This window comes from Rutidosis leptorrhynchoides, chromosome 9, assembly GCF_046630445.1.
Source record: "Rutidosis leptorrhynchoides isolate AG116_Rl617_1_P2 chromosome 9, CSIRO_AGI_Rlap_v1, whole genome shotgun sequence".
Classification (NCBI taxonomy): domain Eukaryota; kingdom Viridiplantae; phylum Streptophyta; class Magnoliopsida; order Asterales; family Asteraceae; genus Rutidosis; species Rutidosis leptorrhynchoides.
In genome coordinates, this window is record NC_092341.1 from 365,298,044 (window position 1) to 365,317,689 (window position 19,646).

General features: G+C 33.2%; 1 protein-coding gene across 1 annotated transcript in view; it reads right to left on the bottom strand.

The window, feature by feature from the left end:
• Nucleotides 1-3,163: 3,163 nt before the first annotated feature.
• The window catches only part of LOC139869281 (calreticulin-3-like), a 78,979-nt gene continuing 62,496 nt past the window's right edge, over nt 3,164-19,646 (bottom strand). Inside the window, exons 4-6 of the mRNA XM_071857595.1 lie at nt 3,737-3,785; nt 3,454-3,518; nt 3,164-3,227 (exon numbers count right to left, since the gene is read on the bottom strand). Coding sequence (XP_071713696.1) covers nt 3,164-3,227; nt 3,454-3,518; nt 3,737-3,785 — 178 coding nt within the window. The remainder of the gene's footprint in view (nt 3,228-3,453; nt 3,519-3,736; nt 3,786-19,646) is intronic.

A 19,646-nucleotide genomic window follows, 5' to 3' on the forward strand; every position in this document is an offset into this window, starting at 1 on the left:
AAGTAGAATTAATGGCCCTAGGAACATTTTTGAGATTAAGCATGAACATTCCATTGTTATAGTACCCAAAACCAACAAACACACCACATTTAGACAATATATATTTGTCACTTTCAAACACTTATTTATACCCACATTTATTCAACATGGGACTAGATACAAGATTCTTACGTAAGTTAGGTACATACAATACATTATAGAGAGTAATAGATTTTCCGGAGCTAAACTCCAATACAACATTTCCATAACCAACAACACTAGCACTAGATTCGTTGCCCATGTGCAAAACATCCTTATCCGGTACAAAATTTTTGAACCATTCACGATCCTTGCAAGCATGGCAAGTTGCACCCGAATCTACCCACCATCCAATTGTATCATCCTGTACATAGAATGCATCAGAAATATGCGAAACATAATTCTTAATTGGAATAGTCACAAAGTCAGAATTTTGACCTTGATTAGGAGTAGGATCCTTTGATCTTTGGCCCGCACCCGATGTGCTTGCTCCTTCTACCATCTTGACTTTGCAATCCCGCTTAAAGTGACCGGGTTTGCCACATCTCCAACAAGACTTCTTGTCCTTCTTATTGGACGCATTCTTGTTGTTTTCAGAATTTCGCTTCTTGTTGTTAGATTTCTTGTTGTATTTATTTCCAGGAGATTTATCTTCAATCATGTTGATTGAAGAAGATCCCACTTCTTTACCCTTTCCCTTGCCACTATCTAGTGCCCGAATTGATTCCTCAATTCTCAAGTGACTTCCCAACTCATTCAAATTCATCTCTTCCTTATTGTGTTTGAGTGTGTGTTTGAAATCTTGCCATGAAGGTGGCAATTTGTCAATGATTGATGAAACGTTAAAAGTTTCATCCACACTTATTTTGTGTTGGGTAAATTGCCCCAAGATCCTAAGGATCTCATGAAATTGTTCCATGATGGGCCTAGTATCAACAATCTTGTAGTTGTTGAAATTACTAACAAGGAATTTCTTGCTAGATGCATCCTCGGCCATATACTTGGCCTCCAATTTATCCCAAAGTTCCTTGGCCGATTCAACCGAATTGTAAACATCAAATAAAACATCGAACATACCATTTAGAATGTGGCCACGACACAGCAAGTCATCATTGTCCCATTTGCTCCTTAACCGGGCATTTTCCATGGTCTCTTCATCCGATTCAACGGGCCTTGGAGTTGACAAAACATACACCAACTTCAATGAAGTCAAAAGAAACTTCATCTTCTTTTGCCATCTCCTGAAATCTGCCCCTTCAAACCTTTCCAATTTTGCAAACCTTGAAGTCATTTCCTTTACCGTTTCACCGGACATGGTGATAAATATTCGATTAGAATGTTAAGAACTTGGATTGTAAGTAATCTTCGTGCCTGAAACGGAACCGACTCCGGATTGATCTTTGAATCGTGTGTACACTTTCCTAATCGAATATTTCGACCCAATTAGCCACGGGTTACACGAAGTTTCGATTGGGATAAGACAAAGACTAGATTGTTGTCTTGGCTAAAAGAAAACAATCAAAATTATTGCAGAGATTATCCTCTAATTGTATGAAATGAAAGTGTGTGTAAAAAGGACCTTTTTCAAATACACCAAATGTGTATTTATGATGGGTCAAAAGGTTTGATGAAGAATCACAACCTTTGATTCATACCCACTAGTTGCTTGGAAGTTCTCATTCATGTATTTAGACTTAAAATGGTCCAAAAACATGAAAAAACGGAGTTAAAATGCCCTGGAACAACCCCAAAACGTTTGGGGTTCGAAATGTGCCTTTTGGGTGAAAAAGACATCTTTTCAGCGTCCCCTGTATTAAGCCGCGTCGCGGGCCCTTGAGCAGCGCCGCGGGCTAACAAAGGAAAAACACTTGAAAATGCCAAAAGTCTCGACATGGATTTTGTGCCTTAGGCCGCGCCGCGGGTGGTTGAGCCGCGCCGCGGGCTAAGCCTGACCAGCACTCCATTTTTCCAAACTCAAGGTTTTCACTCGTATGGCCTTTTCAAGTCTTGTTTCGCATTTCTTATGTTCCAAATAACATTTCCAAGTCTAAAGGAAACCTCAAACCACCTCACGTTTTACGAACGTGCACTCCACACTTCTCCGAATTCGTGTAACGTATCAATGGTTCGAAAGACACTTTTAAGTTAGTAATCCAATCCCTAAAATGTATGTTGGATCATGCTAAAATCACCAACAAAAACAACTAAAGTTGAAGATGAATATACAAATTAATATAATCAATGGTAATAAGAACTAACATGAGAGTAAAGGGTGATATTACTTCAAAATTTGTTTACTCAAATGTTCGATTGCGTCCTCAACTTAACAAGACTTAGATGATAATCTCCAACCTGAAAAACTTCCATAACATAACCATTCTAAAAATTAGATAAATAACAAAGAAAGCATAAAGATGATTAACATAACATAAATAAAAGGACCATTTAATAACATATATCTACAATCATCGTGTTTCTGTAGTACCATTTTAAAAATTCGATAAATAACAAAGAAAGCATAAAGATGATTAAACAAAACATAAATAAAAGGACCATTTAATAACGATAGAAAGTACCTACACAGCCTACACAACAACCGATAGAAGCTAACATAAATCTAGGCATGGTTGGGATTTGTGTTCTATTGTGTTCTCAAAGCCTCGCTAAACACAACCTACACAACAATTGTCTGCATAATTAGTGATGGTGGATAAGTAACGTAACTAACATACGCATAAGTAACAACATATTATAACTCCAAAAAAATACCTGAGCATTATCTAACACTACTATCTGTTGATGCTATATTCTCACATCTCAATGTTACTCCTTACCTAAAAAATAAAGGATTGCATTGAAGAACTTGAATGAATTTGATAATCATTCAAATTAAAATAATAAAAGAGAAAGAACTACAGTCGATCTTGAACTTCTTTGTGGCATTTTATCGAACACTTGGTGTTCAATAAGTAAATATCACACACAATGTTAAGATTTCTTATGCTTCATCCACATAAACCAAAACAACCATATGATAATTTAATTAGGTTAAATAAAAAATGAAAATTAATTACCTGCAATTGAACTGATTTATACTCACCTTAAATATCCACAAATCAAATGGCTTATACCATCGTCTTCATCTTCATCCTTCTAATGTTTTATCATCATGATTAATCAACACGAGTGGATTCAAATCCAATTGGTAGCTGATAGGAACAATACTAAATGGGTCTAAATTTAATAATGAAACCGAATATATTTTGTACTAAATCCATTAGCAAGTAGTATATGATATATTAAAGAATACTTTGACCCATTAGAGCTTTTAGAATCTTTAAGGGGTTGGCCAATTTGATAGTTGTTTATGACTACTAAGAAAGTTACAACTATCACAATTTAATCAATAACACAATAAAATGTTCAAGCACTTACATGACAGTTAACAACGTCTTTTTTATCTTGGTTAAAGAAATTGCATACGGTAGATGGGCACGTTCCTATTCAAAGAAAGTTAGATGGGTCACATTACTATACAAAGAAGGTTGGTTACTACAATTGTTAAAATCAAGAACATCTACATGGGAGAAAGATGTGATGAAACAGAGGGAGAAAGAGAATGGGATAGATTATTCCTTGTTGAAGTGTATAGATTATAGAAATCTACTTAAGAAAGTCAAAATATTAAAAAAAAAAAAAGGCATGGTAGAAGTAATACCTTTATGATCTTGACCTTTATGATCTTGGGTCTTGCCACATGCCCTTGTCTGAGAGCATTGAAAAATACTTAGAACACTGAAAATCAAATATTAAATATCTGGGAGAAGCAAATGGAATTAGAACCAATGCTCAAGTTAAGAAAACCAATGGAAATACCATTCAAAATGCCACAGCCATAAACCTTTATTCAAGATGTACTCACCATAAGACTTTTTAAAATATTTTTAATGAGAAAGCATATTCTTAACATACTGAAGATGTTAACATATCTAATAACTAAGTATTAGTTGTAATTCAACCTCTCATTAATATATATATATATATATATATATATATATATATATATATATATATATATATATATATATATATATATATATATTGTGATGACCCGGAAAATTCTGACCAAATTTAAACTTAATCTTGTATGATTAACGTTTCCGACACGATAAACAAAGTCTATGAAGTTAAATCTCAAAATTTTGAACTGTTCACTTAATCTTCGATTGTTCTCAACGAAACGCGAACAATTATATATAGATACATATACTATAACTTGAAAACGTAACAAAGTGTTGAGGATATGATACTGTGCATTAAACTTATTGGTTTAATTTCTGATTGATATATTTAACTACAGAGTTAAAAGATTATGCCAAACGATTCAAGTAAAAGATATTTACCGAGTCTCTTAAGAATTATGATATTATTACGAGTCTCTGTTGAGAGGTCCACTTGATTTGAGAAATCATTCATTTTAACGGTATTCGGAATAAATAGTGAATTATTTGTTTAAATAACGTAATTTGGACACATACAATAATAAGGAATATTAACTATTAAGAATTAATTATATGAATAACTTGCGATACGTATTTTAAAACGTGTTTATAAATATTGAGAATTGTCATAACCCGACCTTAACCATAAAGACGAATACAATAACATATGATTTCATCGCGAGGTATTGACCTCTATATGCGACATTTTTCAAAAACTGCATTCGTTTTTACAATACAAACCATAGCATTTATTACAAATACAAGGTTTAAACAACTTAATAATGATTATCGTTTAGCGATAATCTTAGACTTACAAACTTTACATGTGATAATAACAATACGACCTCCAAAATATTTTACATTACAAATCCTCCGATATGCAGTTTTATTTTTGACACAAATATGCATACTCAAGATCTTGCTTAAATTCAACATGTTGCAGCGGAAGCTTTTAGTTATCACCTGAGAATAAACATGCTTAAAACGTCAACATAAAGTTGGTGAGATATAGGTTTAATGCCGGCAGCGTTATAAATATAGACCACAAGATTTCATATATAAACGTTTTAATAAAAATATTCTAAGTTGTTGAGCACTTGATAACCATACTTAACATTTAATCAACGTCGCATATTCCCTTTATTATGAAATCTTACTACACCGTACCAAGTGTAGTCACCGAAACGAAGTACTGTGCAACTGTTGAATACTGGTCGTCCAGTCCGGTTGGGGTTGTCAGGCCCCATAGATCTATCAATAGGATTCGCGTTTACAATACCTCATGTAAATAATAGTTACCAAGTTACAGGGAAGTATGCCAGTGGTACAACTCAACGTAGAATATATATTTTTAATCACTTGTGTCCATAACGTAAATCATAAAATGCATGTATTCTCATCCCGAAATATTTAGAGTTTAAAAGTGGGACTATATACTCACTTTTGCCTTGAAGGTAATAAACACGACTTGGTCTCCGATTGATATCACAAACCTAACCATATATATAATATATCAACATATTTTCTTTTCAAGTAATCGTTACATATATATATATATATATATATATATATATATATATATATATATATATATATATATATATATATATATATATATATATACTTTTAATACTTTTAATATTTTCTTAGTCCGTAGTTAGCAGTCCAATGTTAGTGGTCCACAATTAGTTGCTTAAATAAAATAAATAAAGACCCCATCGTATTTGTATTGATCAGAATTAATCTCGACCCATGGTACCATGTTGTCAAGTGACGTGTTGCGTACATAAAGTACCGTGTTGTCAAATGACGTGTTGCGTACAATCATGAGGTCTTATGATTAATCTTCTCGTGTTGTTTACGGGTGGTCCTGAAATATATAAAATCAAATCATAAGTAAATATATATTAAATATTATGTTAATTAGCCAAGATATGATTAATCTGATTTTGTCATAATATGATATATTACAGGTCTTGAAGTGTTTTTAAAAATCAAATTAGAAGGATCTATTTAGTTTGCGAACAAGTTTGAAATCACTCAAACTATGTTCTTGTTGTTAAAATTTTATAACACAAAATAAGATAGCTATATAAATATGAATCGAATAAGGTTATGAATAAGGTTACTACCTCAAGTTACTTGGACAAAGCTACTGGAAAAGGTAAGAAAAATCTTGGAACCAAAAGAGTGGTGGAGTGGGATTGAAAGATTGGAAGTAATCTCCTTGAAATCGGATGATTATATTGATACGTTCTTGAGTAGGTAAATGAAGAGAGATTACGGAGTGAATTAACTTGAAAGAAAATTGGAAATGAAATTGTATGTGTGTGTGTGCAAAATAGCATGATTATGGAATGGATATATAGGAGATTTAGTTTGTTTTCTTGCACAAAAGTCACACATGAGGTTAAATGGCTGGTTCCCACATGTAACATCATGTCTAGTGGCTGATCATTGAAGTTTATTGTTGGTATATACCAATAGTAAATACGTATAGAAGCTGGGTATGATACGGTTACATATACCCTAGATATACTTGTAGAAATTTTGAGGAATCGGAACGAGAATTCAAATATGGACGGGTTTATAACTGTAAAAGAGGCTCAAAACTGGGCTTTTATTTTTGGGTCAAACCGGGCCAAAATAAAATTTTAAGACATTTTTAATAAAGCAATGTTAGCCCAAAAAAAATTTACAAGCTGACCTGGCAGCTCGACCTCAGCCAGGGGCTCTGCCCCTTGGACCCCGCCAGGGGTTACCACCCCTTGGACCCCGCTTATCGGGGGCGCTGCCCCCGAACCCCCGTCATAATCAAGATAAGTTCAAACAAGTGTGCACTCCACACTTCCCCAAACTTGATCGATATTTATCAAGATTATTTTGGTTACAAATTAATCCCATTACACTTAAATCATATTGGTGACATAGATCACCAACACATTATAGATTGTAAGTATATATGTCAAAGAACGTTTCATATAGTTATCGTTTTGAAAACTTAAGCTAGTGGTCTCAAAGTATACTTATAACTTATTGTTGTTAGTTCACAATGAAATGTTAAACCATCCTTAAATCATGTTAAATATGTATAGATATGTACATATACATAATCGTATAATTATCGTGTGTTATATAGTTCGTGATATCATCGGTCAAATTGGACGGTCAAACGTTGTGTGAAACTCTTTTCAAAAACATAAGTCTCAACAGTTTGGATTGCTTATCATGTTGGTAAGGTTTATTTTATGTAAATATTAATCTCATAAGTATAAAACGATCGGAAAAATCCGGGTCGTTACAGTACCTACCCGTTAAATAAATTTCGTCCCTAAATTTTAAAGTTGTACCTATTTTGCGTTGTCGGGAAACAAATGTGGATACTTTTGTTTCATCTGATCCTCTCGTTCCCAAGTAAACTCGGGACCCCTTCGAGCATTCCAACGAACCTTGATGATTGGTATGTTGCTCTGCTTGAGTTGTTTAACTTCACGGTTCATGATTTCGACTGGTTCTTCTATGAATTGTAGTTTCTCGTCGACTTGGATTTCTTCAAGAGGAATGGTGAGATCTTCCGTTGCAAGACATTTCTTGAGGTTTGAGACATGAAATGAATTATGTACCCTATCCAGTTGTTATGGTAACTCGAGTCGATAAGCTACCGGTCCGATGCGTTCGATGATCTTGAACGGGCCTACATACCTTGGGTTCAGTTTACCCCTTTTTCCAAAACGTATTACACCTTTCCAAGGTGACACCTTTAGCATAACCATGTCACCGATCTGAAACTCTAATGGTTTCCTTCGGACATCGGCGTAGCTCTTTTGGCGACTACGGGCTGTTTTCAATCTCTCCTTGATTTGCACTATCTTCTCAGTTGTTTCATGGATGATCTTGGGACCAGTTAATTGTTGATCTCCTACTTCATTCCAACAGATAGGGGATCTACACTTCCTTCCATACAGTGCTTCGAATGGTGCAGCTTTAATGCTCGCATGATAACTATTATTATACGAGAATTCTGCTAATGGTAGATATTTATCCCATCCGTTTCCAAAATCGATCACACATGCCCTGAGCATGTCTTCAAGAGTCTGAATTGTTCTTTCACTCTGCCCGTCAGTTTGCGGATGATATGCGGTGCTCATATCCAAACGGGTTCCCAGGGCCTCCTGTAGTGATTGCCAAAACTTTGATGTAAATCTACTATCACGATCGAATATAATGGAAATAGGTATTCCATGCATTGAAACAATTTCCTTTATGTATAATCGTAATAGTTTCTCCATTCTATCCGTTTCCTTTATAGGCAAGAAATGTGCAGATTTGGTGAGACGATCAACTATTACCCAAATGGTGTCATAACCCCAGGCAGTCTTAGGTAACTTTGTGATGAAATCCATGGTAATACCATCCCATTTCTATTCTGGGATTTCTGGTTGTTGAAGTAACCCTGACGGTTTCTGGTGTTCTGCTTTGACTTTGGAACAAGTTAAACATTCCCCAACATATGTTGCAACATCTGTCTTTAAATTAGGCCACCAATAATGCGTCTTAAGATCTTGATACATCTTTCTAACTCCAGGATGTATCGAGTATCTTGTCTTATGTGCCTCGTTCAATATCAACTTCCTTAATCCACCCAACTTCGGTACCCAAATACGGTTTGCGAAATATCGAATTCCGTCTTCCTGTATAATGAGTTGCTTCTCATACTTCTTCATTATTTCATTTTCTATGTTTTCTTTAGTAAGAGCTTCTCGTTGAGCCTCTTTGATTTGTGAGTTGAGATTCATGCAAATTTTTATGTTCATTGCTCGTACTCGAATTGGTTCCCGTTCCTTTCTGCTTAGAGCGTCGGCCACTACATTCGCTTTCCCGGGATGATAGCGAATCTCACAATCATAGTCGTTTATCAGATCGACCCACCTACGTTGCCTCATGTTCAGATGTTTCTGATCAAAAATATGTTGAAGGCTTTTATGATCAGTAAACACAGTGCATTTAACCCCATATAAATAGTGTCTCCATATCTTCAATGCAAACACTACTGCTCCCAATTCTAAATCATGCGTCGTATAATTCCGCTCGTGAATCTTCAATTGTCGGGATGCGTATGCTATAACTTTCTTCCGTTGCATAAGGACGCAACCAAAACCTTGTCGCGAAGCGCCACAATATATCTCAAAATCATCGTCCCCTTCAGGTAACGATAAAATAGGTGCTGTAGTCAACTTCTTCTTCAGTAATTGAAATGCACTCTCTTGCTCAGAAGTCCATTCGTACTTCTTCCCTTTTTGCGTTAACGCTGTTAATGGTTTAGCTATTCGGGAAAAATCTTGAATAAACCTTCTATAATAACCAGCTAAACTCAAAAATTGGCGTATCTGCGTTGGTGTCTTAGGAGTCTCCCATTTTTCAATGGCCTCAATTTTAGCTAGATCAACCAGAATTCCTTTGCTACTAACAACGTGGCCAAGAAATTGCACTTCTTTCAACCAAAATGCACACTTAGAAAATTTGGCGTATAACTGTTCTTTTCTTAACAATTCTAATACCAACATTAAATGCTGCTCATGCTCTTGCTCACTCTTGGAATAGATAAGAATATTGTCAATGAAAATGATAACAAACTTATCTAAATACGGACTACAAACTCGATTCATGAGGTCCATGAATACAGCTGGCGCATTAGTCAACCCAAACGGCATGACCAAAAATTCATAATGACCGTAGCGTGTCCGAAAAGCAGTTTTCGGAATATCTTCTTCTTTGACGCGTAGTTGATGATAGCCCGACCTTAGGTCTCGAGCATTATGATTGTGATACACTATGACCTGACCTAGATTGATAGATATTTATTGACCAACATATGTTCTCTAAGTTGAGATCTACGATTCTTTGATATACCGAGTTTCGGTTACATTACGATGAACAACTGTATGTGCTGCTAAGGTGAGTTTCATTTGCTCCCTTTTTAATTGCTTTTGCAATATATATTTTTGGGCTGAGAATACATGCACTTTATTTTAAACACAATGGATACAAGTCATACTAAATTCTACACTGAGTTTGAACCAAAAATCCCTTAGCTTTGGTAACTAGTAACTGCCAGTTATAAGAACTGGTGGGTGCGAGTAGTAGTATATAGATCCATAGGGCTTGATATCCCCGTCCAAGCTAGAGCACTAGCCTTTTAACGGACGTATGCTATTTGAGAAGCGTACACGTTGGTTTGCGTGTATTATTAAGATGATTATACAAAGGGTACAAATTATATATACGTTAAGTTTAGTTACCAGGGTGCTCAATTTCGTAGAATATTTTGATAAACGTTTCTGGATGAAACAACTGAAATCTTGTGATCCATCTTTATATACAGATTATGCGAAACATACAAACTATGAACTCACCAACCTTTGTGTTGACACTTGTTAGCATGTTTATTCTCAGGTTCCCTAGAAGTCTTCTGCTGTTTGCTTATATGATAGACAAGCTATGTGCATGGAGTCTTATATGGCATATTTTTCAAGAAAACGTTGCATTCACCAATTCATCATCATGTACCTTATTTTGACTGCATTGTCAACGGAAGTACTATTGTAAAATATTATATACGGTGATTGTCTATATGTAGAAATCATCAGATGTCGAAAACCTTTGATTTAAATATTCATTTATGGTATGTCTTTTCAAAAGAATGCAATGTTTACAAAACGTATCATATAGAGGTCAAATACCTCGCAATGAAATCAATGAATGATGTGTTCGTCCATATGGATTTGGAGCGATCGTCACAGTTGGTATCAGAGCGTTGGTCCTAGCGAATCAGGTCTTGCATGAATGTGTCTAACTGATAGTTGTTAAGATGCATTAGTAAGTCTGGACTTCGACCGTGTCTGCAAGTTAAAAGTTTTGCTTATCATTTCTTGTCGGAAATTACATGCTTATCATTCTTAAGTCTAGACACGTTTTCCTGCATTTATTGCATAAATAGTGTATAGACAAAAATTCATATCTTAGCGTATCTGTTACTGTAAACTTTTCCTGATATCTTTCGAAAATTTCTCCGTGATTTATCGAATTTGGTATTATATATGCATATGTAAATTATGTATTGAAGAATACCAAACTAAATTCTATAATCTAATTCATATCAAAAATCATCTCCCTATTTATACAAGATGGATCCTGTATCTAGTTCAAACTCTGACAGCTATTCCGATATGGATATTCACCTGAATTCCGAAGACAGTGTAATCGGAATGGATCAACCAATTAGCCATCATCTATTCTGGATAAATTGGGGATGGGTTCGTAGCCTACTTAATTATTAGAGACAAGAAGAAGGCGATCCCTTTCACCCACCACATTGCCTTCTTGGCAAAGAACCTGAAGCACTTACCGGTAACCTGTTCGAGACACCATTTTCTCTCTCATTTCCAGAGTATCTCGTCACGATAATATACTATCTCAAATTTTGGATCTTATTCATCCGCTCGTCCGAACCGCCAATCATCCCGATGTAGTAGAAGAAGTCAACGAGCTTCGTGCTCGGGTAGTGGCTTTGGAGAATATGGTGCAAAGGTTACAAACACCAGCAGCATCACCGGCATCAACAGTACTACCGACAACAACACCAATAGTACCATTAGCACCACCAATAACATCTGCATCGCAAACCTCAACTTCACAATCTGTTCCACGAGCATCAACGTCATACGCACCGTAGTTACCAAGAAATACCAGCAACAATAACCGATGAAGTATTAACTCATTTCCCCTGAAGAAATTTTATGTATATTTAATATATATGAATTTTGAAATCAAAATAAATATTTTCGTACTAAGCTATTACGTGTGAATCTTAACTGGTAGGTACTACTCGGTTAGTTCATATTACTAATATGCAATGATGTACATCCTTCATTAACGGCTTAATCATCGATAACTACAATCTCTGTTTCAATTCAATGAATTTCATTTCATAATAAACCAAGTGTATTATTCAATAACATGGTTGATTTTACACTTTCATCTTCGATGCACTCGAAACTTTCTAGAAAACATCATTTGCACCTTGCGAAGTTTGCAAGAATTCCACGAATATCAACACCCTTCACCAAGGAATATCAATAAGAATAAATAATGAAGTATTGATTTCATTAGTGAAATACTCCGCGAAGATTATATAATCTCTAATGTTTTAGAGATTATTCATTTCTAATTCAAGTTAAAAATCAAATGAGCTTAATATGATATTAACTCATTAAATCTGTATTACATCTGAAGAAATATACATACATATATTTTCATAAAGACTGTAATGAAAATTCTTTTGTACAAAATATTAATTGTGAAATCTTTAACGGGTAGGTAATACTCGGGAATATATAAGTTCACAATTAATATGTTACACTGTACATTCTTCAACTTTGATTCAAAAATTATTAACTATGCTCACAGCGATATACAATCGTTTCCATACAAATTCAATTACATATTCTGATATTGACGGATCAGAATCCAAGTCAAGATTTAACAGGTGACATCATTCTTAGATCTCTACATCTTTCAAAGCTATACTTTGACTTCAAAAATGTAAAAGATCCTTTAGCATTGTTATTACTGAAAATAATCTTGCCATCCTTTTCAAAGTATCCAGTTTTATCACACTTTCAACCAGTCAACTTCGACTTTTCAGATTAACCTTATTGTAACCTTGACATATACGTTTTTGTTACCGGGGAACCTTTTATGTTCCACCACATTAGCAGTAAATTTACTAACAACTTCATTAATCCTTGACCTTCTGAAAAATCATTATACTCATTAAAACCCTATCCTGTACTCATCCACATCTTGTAACAATAATTGCCATACCAACTACCGGGAATTAGCAACCAGTATTTTGAATTTCGCAGCAATTCTACGCCAACAGTTATATATATACATATAATGTCTATCTTCTAGACTTACATACTTCGAATGTGAAGTTTCTGAAAAACACCCCAAACTACGAAACTAGTTCTACGAATTTTGGAAAAATGCTGATGAATCAGCAAAAACTATAAACGACTTTAACAGTCGAAAGTTTGATGATAAAGAGTAGTGTGTTGGAAAAGCACAGAAAAAGAGAAGGTTTGAAACTGGAAAGCGGGTTGAGCAAAGTATGAAGGAAGCTGTAGACAAATCACAAGGACGAAATCTACCTTCAAAGAATCCAAATGATTCAGTGTCTGCTGAAACCATTAGTAAGAATCTTACTTCTTATTCTAAACCTTCATAGACAGATTTTCTGCATCATCCTCCGATATTAAAAATTCTAAGATATCATCGTATCTTCCATTATAAATATCCTCCATATTTCTGAAGATATTTTCATAACTATTCTAATCTGAAATCATTTATCTCTTCACGCTATCTGTGTTACATCATAAAAGAAACTATTTTAGTTTCTAATTTCTGAAAATTTCGAAAAATGGATGTTTTTGAAGTAGTGTTGGGAATTGAAGCATGAGTTAGTATAATATAATGACACTTGATCAACGTGATTATATTACAGTAAGTTATGCTGAGTTTCTAATGGAACGTGATAAAGGTTCACAGATCATACCCTCATCATGAACCATGTTACATAACTCTTTCATTCTATATAATCTCTAAAAATATCAAGAAAATATTTTCTTAATGATTCGGTCTTTTTCAAGGTATTCTGGTAATTTGACAAGTCAGATTGTGCTACTACCGTTTCTTTCTTAGAACATTAATTATGTTCATTCCGAAATGTATAGCTACGAATTTAGGACCATTATTCGCTTGACTTAAAGTCGGGAAGAGAAAACTAAAGCATGAAGCTCCGAAATATAATGAAAAATATAAAGCCCGAAAACAACCTCGAAATTTACAAACCGTGTATATCAATACGTATTGCAACGTAAAGACACGGGAAAATTAATAACACTATAACCCCAAGATAAAAGTAAAAGTAAATAAAATCCTCCGGTGGTAAATGAAAGAGAAGAATGACAGATATGAAGGTTAGGAGTATATCAAGAATCAGAACTGGATGAAGCATTTCACAATCTTTTGGAAGTATGAAATGAGGAAGAAGATGTGGGAGTGGTGAAAATAATGAAACGGAAGTGGGCAATTTATAGCAAAATACCAGACATAACAATCGAGGCAGATTACGCAATTAATCAAAGGAAATCTTAATTTTCTTAATTCCCGAAGAATCAAATCTTATTTAGATTATGAAGATTTTCTATTCCTTAAATTCCGGAAATCAATCGGTACTACGTCAAGAGATAAGACGCATCTTTATTCTCCATTTCACTTTATTACGACGGCTTCTCTCATACGCTTCAAGTAATTGGATTGTTTTATCCATATTATTCAACGGTGATAAAACTCTATTTATCGACTCATATTCGTCATAAAAACTTTTTTTTATTGTTAGCCATGACAACCTCACTCAAATTTCGGGACGAAATTTCTTTAACGGGTAGGTACTGTGATGACACGGAAAATTCTGACCAAATTTAAACTTAATCTTGTATGATTAATGTTTCCGACACGATAAACAAAGTCTATGAAGTTAAATCTCAAAATTTTGAACTGTTCAATTAATCTTCGATTGTTCTCAACGAAACGCGAACAATTATATATAGATACATATACTATAACTTGAAAACGTAACAAAGTGTTGAGGATATGATACTGTGCATTAAACTTATTGGTTTAATTATCTGATTAATATATTTAACTACAGAGTTAAAAGATTATGCCAAACGATTCAAGTAAAAGATATTTACCGAGTCTCTTAAGAATTATGATATTATTACGAGTCTCTGTTGAGAGGTCCACTTGATTTGAGAAATCATTCATTTTAACGGTATTCGAAATAAATGGTGAATTATTTGTTTAAATAACGTAATTTGGACACATACAATAATAAGGAATATTAACTGTTAAGAATTAATTATATGAATAACTTGCGATACGTATTTTAAAACGTGTTTATAAATATTGAGAATAGATATTAACTTGGTTATGAAACGTTTGATAAATACTATTATATTAATAAATAACGAGACAATGATTTATAGAAGTAAATAACCAAAATACTCTAAAGTTTAAGATATACTCTGGGTGGTATAATTTAGGGATAATTTAAGGCTATATTTTGACAAAGGTACGTGTCCCAGAATGAAAATTACAAGTTTTCTCAGCGTACGAAGGGACACTCGAAAAACCGGAACCGGGACATAAGTCGCGTAACAACGTACGACTTATCGGAACAAAAATTACAAGTTAACTATGCATGTGAATTTAATATAATATATAATTAATTATATAAATTAAATATATTATATATATTATTAATTATTATGTCGACAAATAAAAAAATAAAAATATGTGAGCTGGATCTGACGGCCATGCGATCGCATGAGAAATAGGCATAAAACCCATGCGATCGCATGGGCATCAGAATCAGGAATTATGCCTATAAATACCAGGTTTTTGCGCGAGTTGTTTTACACATATATTACTATGTGTAAATTTATTTATTTAAATTATTATTATTATTATTATTAAGATTATTATTATTTATTTTATTATTATTAATAGTAATATTATTATTATTATTAATTATATCACTTAAAATACTACGACGAGGTCATGAGCGTGTCACTTTCAAAATGGGTTTTCAAGTGGGATAGAGCTAAGGAAACTATGGGTTATTACTAAGGAGGTTATGGGTATTGTTCGAGGGTTTTGCTCGTAAGTCAAACCTAGTGTTTATCATCTCCGTTACTTCTACGTACTATCCTACAATATTGAATCTCAATATTGATACGTAAGCACTCATATTTTATCTTTTATATATTAATTGTGTATCCATGTCTAGTGCTCGAGTATATATATATTTATACATACGTGTATGCTAAATTTCGTCGTTAAACAGTTTATAATAGATCACGAATTAAATACATATATTACTGGTAAAAGGTATATGATATACATGTTTTTGGAAAGCTGGCGAAAAATCAATAACTTTTCATTTAGATATCGAATAATTTCGATGAACCGATTAAAAGATATGAGCAACTGAATTATGATTGAAGTTAATTGAAATTGCTTTTGAATCTACAATTAAGATTTAAACAACTTGTTTACGAGATTGATAATTTGGATTTTTGAATATTACCAACCGAGTAAATGAATCCTTATATAAGGTACGTCTCGTTTTGTTAAACTATTGTCAAAATTAACTTTTTGAAACGACTTTGGATAACTTTTATATGTCGATCTCGAGCATTAGGATTGTGATACACTATGACCTGACCTAGATTGATAGACATTTATTGACCAACATATGTTCTCTAGGTTGAGATCTACGATTCTTTGATATACCGAGTTTCGGTTACATTACGATGAACAACTGTATGTGCTGCTAAGGTGAGTTTCATTTGCTCCCTTTTTAATTGCTTTTGCAATATATATTTTTGGGCTGAGAATACATGCACTTTATTTTAAACACAATGGATACAAGTACATACTAAATTCTACACTGAGTTTAAACCGAAAATCCCTTAGCTTTGGTAACTAGTAACTGCCAGTTATAAGAACTGGTGGGCGCGAGTAGTAGTATATGGATCCATAGGGCTTGATATCCCCGTCCGAGCTAGAGCACTAGCCTTTTAACGGACGTATGCTATTTGAGAAGCATACACGTTGGTTTGCGTGTATTATTAAGATGATTATACAAAGGGTACAAATTATATATACGTTAAGTTTAGTTACCAGGGTGCTCAATTTCGTAGAATATTTTGATAAACGTTTCTGGATGAAGCAACTGAAATCTTGTGATCCATCTTTATATACAGATTATGCGAAACATACAAACTATGAACTCACCAACCTTTGTGTTGACACTTGTTAGCATGTTTATTCTCAGGTTCCCTAGAAGTCTTTCGCTGTTTGCTTATATGATAGACAAGCTATGTGCATGGAGTCTTATATGGCATATTTTTCAAGAAAACGTTGCATTCACCAATTCATCATCATGTACCTTATTTTGACTGCATTGTCAACGGAAGTACTATTGTAAACTATTATATACGGTGATTGTCTATATGTAGAAATCATCAGATGTCGAAAACCTTTGATTTAAATATTCATTTATGGTATGCCTTTTCAAAAGAATGCAATATTTAGAAAACGTATCATATAGAGGTCAAATACCTCGCAAAGAAATCAATGAATGACGTGTTCGTCCATATGGATTTGGAGCGATCGTCACACACACACACACACACATATATATATATATATATATATATATATATATATATATATATATATATATATATATATATATATATATATTATAATATGAAACCTGGAACCAATTTTCAAACTTCTTGTTCTTCCATTTGACAGCCCTAATCAACCTGCCCAATTACAAATTTACAATTACAATTAAAATTAAAATTAAAATTATAAAGCATCATGAGAATCAAACATATATAGAATGCCCCGATTTTATTGAGATGCAGAAAACAAACCCTAATGATTAAGTGTAAATGATAATACTGGAACAATAATCCCGATTGCAGCGGTAATGGTAAATAACCCGAATGAACTGAGAAGATGAAGAATGATAAAAGTAATTGAGTGTAAATGATATTATCTACATGTAAATTACATACTTGAAAAGGAAGAAACCTTATATGAAAAATAAATCTCGAAGATTGAGAATATTACATGTTGATTCCGAAAACATCCCCGATTTAATGATGTCTTTCAATTGAATATGAAATAAAATTATATGTTGAAGAAAATACCTAGATGTAGGGTTTCAAGAAGATGTAACAGAGGGATGATTCAGATTTTAGAACTATTATCAAAGCTCTGAGAAAGATTTTAGAACTCTGTACGTGTGTTTTTTTTAGATATAAAGAAACCCTAATTTGAAATTGGAACAGATACAAAAACGGAGTATAATTTTTACCGTGGGTTTAATTATTTTAAATAAAAGTAATTAGTTTTTAATTTAATATTTTAGTATTATTACATCATCACATGACTTATAAATTTTTCTTTTTGTATTTTGATTTTTTTTAAAAAGGAAAATGCTTATTTATGATGTCATCATTTTAGCATTTTAATAGAAACTATAGATACTCGCACCATTAATTACTTAAATAAATATAATAAATAATTAAAATTCACATTGGATTATTGTTTATAAGGAAAAACTTGATAATATATTAATAATCTGAGATCATGAAATTAGAATTAACTAAAACTTTGATACACATGAAAAGTATCCATTAAAAGCAACGAAATAAACCTAATCAATCATCATCATCATCATCATCATCATCATCCTCCTCCTCCGTACTTAAATAGAGATAATAATAATAATAATAATAATAATAATAATAATAATAATAATAATAATAATAATAATAATAATAATAATAATAATAATAATAATAATAAGGGCAAATGGCCCGAAAGGGTAACCTATGTTGTCAAATTTGACAATCAAGGTAACCCCCAATTTCACTAAGCCCAAAATGGACTCCAATTTAATTTTTGCGCAGTAAAAGGATTGCGTGTTCTAATTTTTTAAAATTGAGGTAATTTTTGTATATGTGGACATTTTGTATTTTAAAAAAACCCACATGTATTTTCCATGTGCATTTTCCTTTTTCTACCTCTTTTTTTTTATTATTATTTTCATGAATGTACAACCAAGATCCAAAATGGAAACTCAGATTCACCTGCAACCAAGACCCACATGTGGTTTAATTCAAGGCCACCACCATTTTCGTTATAAGCATTCGTCACCACCGCTGCCGGCCACCTGCAACAACCGCCGGCCACCTTCAATAACCACTATCACCGCATTGGAACTCAGTTTTAAAGAAATCAACGAAATTACATAATCAATGAAACAGAAGATGTAGGAAACCATAATCGAACCTTTGTGTTTTAAAGAAATCAGCGAAATTACATGAATCAATGAATTGATTAATTGGGTTTTAAGTTTCTAATGCTCTGTTCTTCGTGAAATTTTCTAAAAGTTGAAGTTTTTTGAATTAATACATAAAATCGATTGGAACATATTCCTTATGCAGCGATTAGGATAATTTGTGAAGATTACGATCCAAAAACATCAACAAAATTGGAAATCAAATGATGAATCTGCTAGCGGTTGTTCTTCATGAACCTATGAATCAAAATCGAAATCCATTGCATTTTAGATGATTTCTTCTTAATGAAAAACGTTGTAAATCACATCCATATGCTTCTTCTATCTTTAACAGAACCTGAATCGAAGCATCTCTTTCGAATTTAAAGGAAGAAGAATCTGTTAACTTTTTAATACGAATTTTGACCTTCAGATTCATGCCCGATTCTTCGATTTAGGATGTGAAAATTTGCAGAAACAATCAAGATGAGATTTAGAACATAACTGCATTTTTACTTTTTGAAAATTCGTTCTAAATCAACATCATAGATAAACAAGTTTATTGTTTCTTTATTTAAGTGTTAAACTAAGATAAAAAAGAATATAGGTGGAAAAAATAAGTAAAGGTGGTAAATACA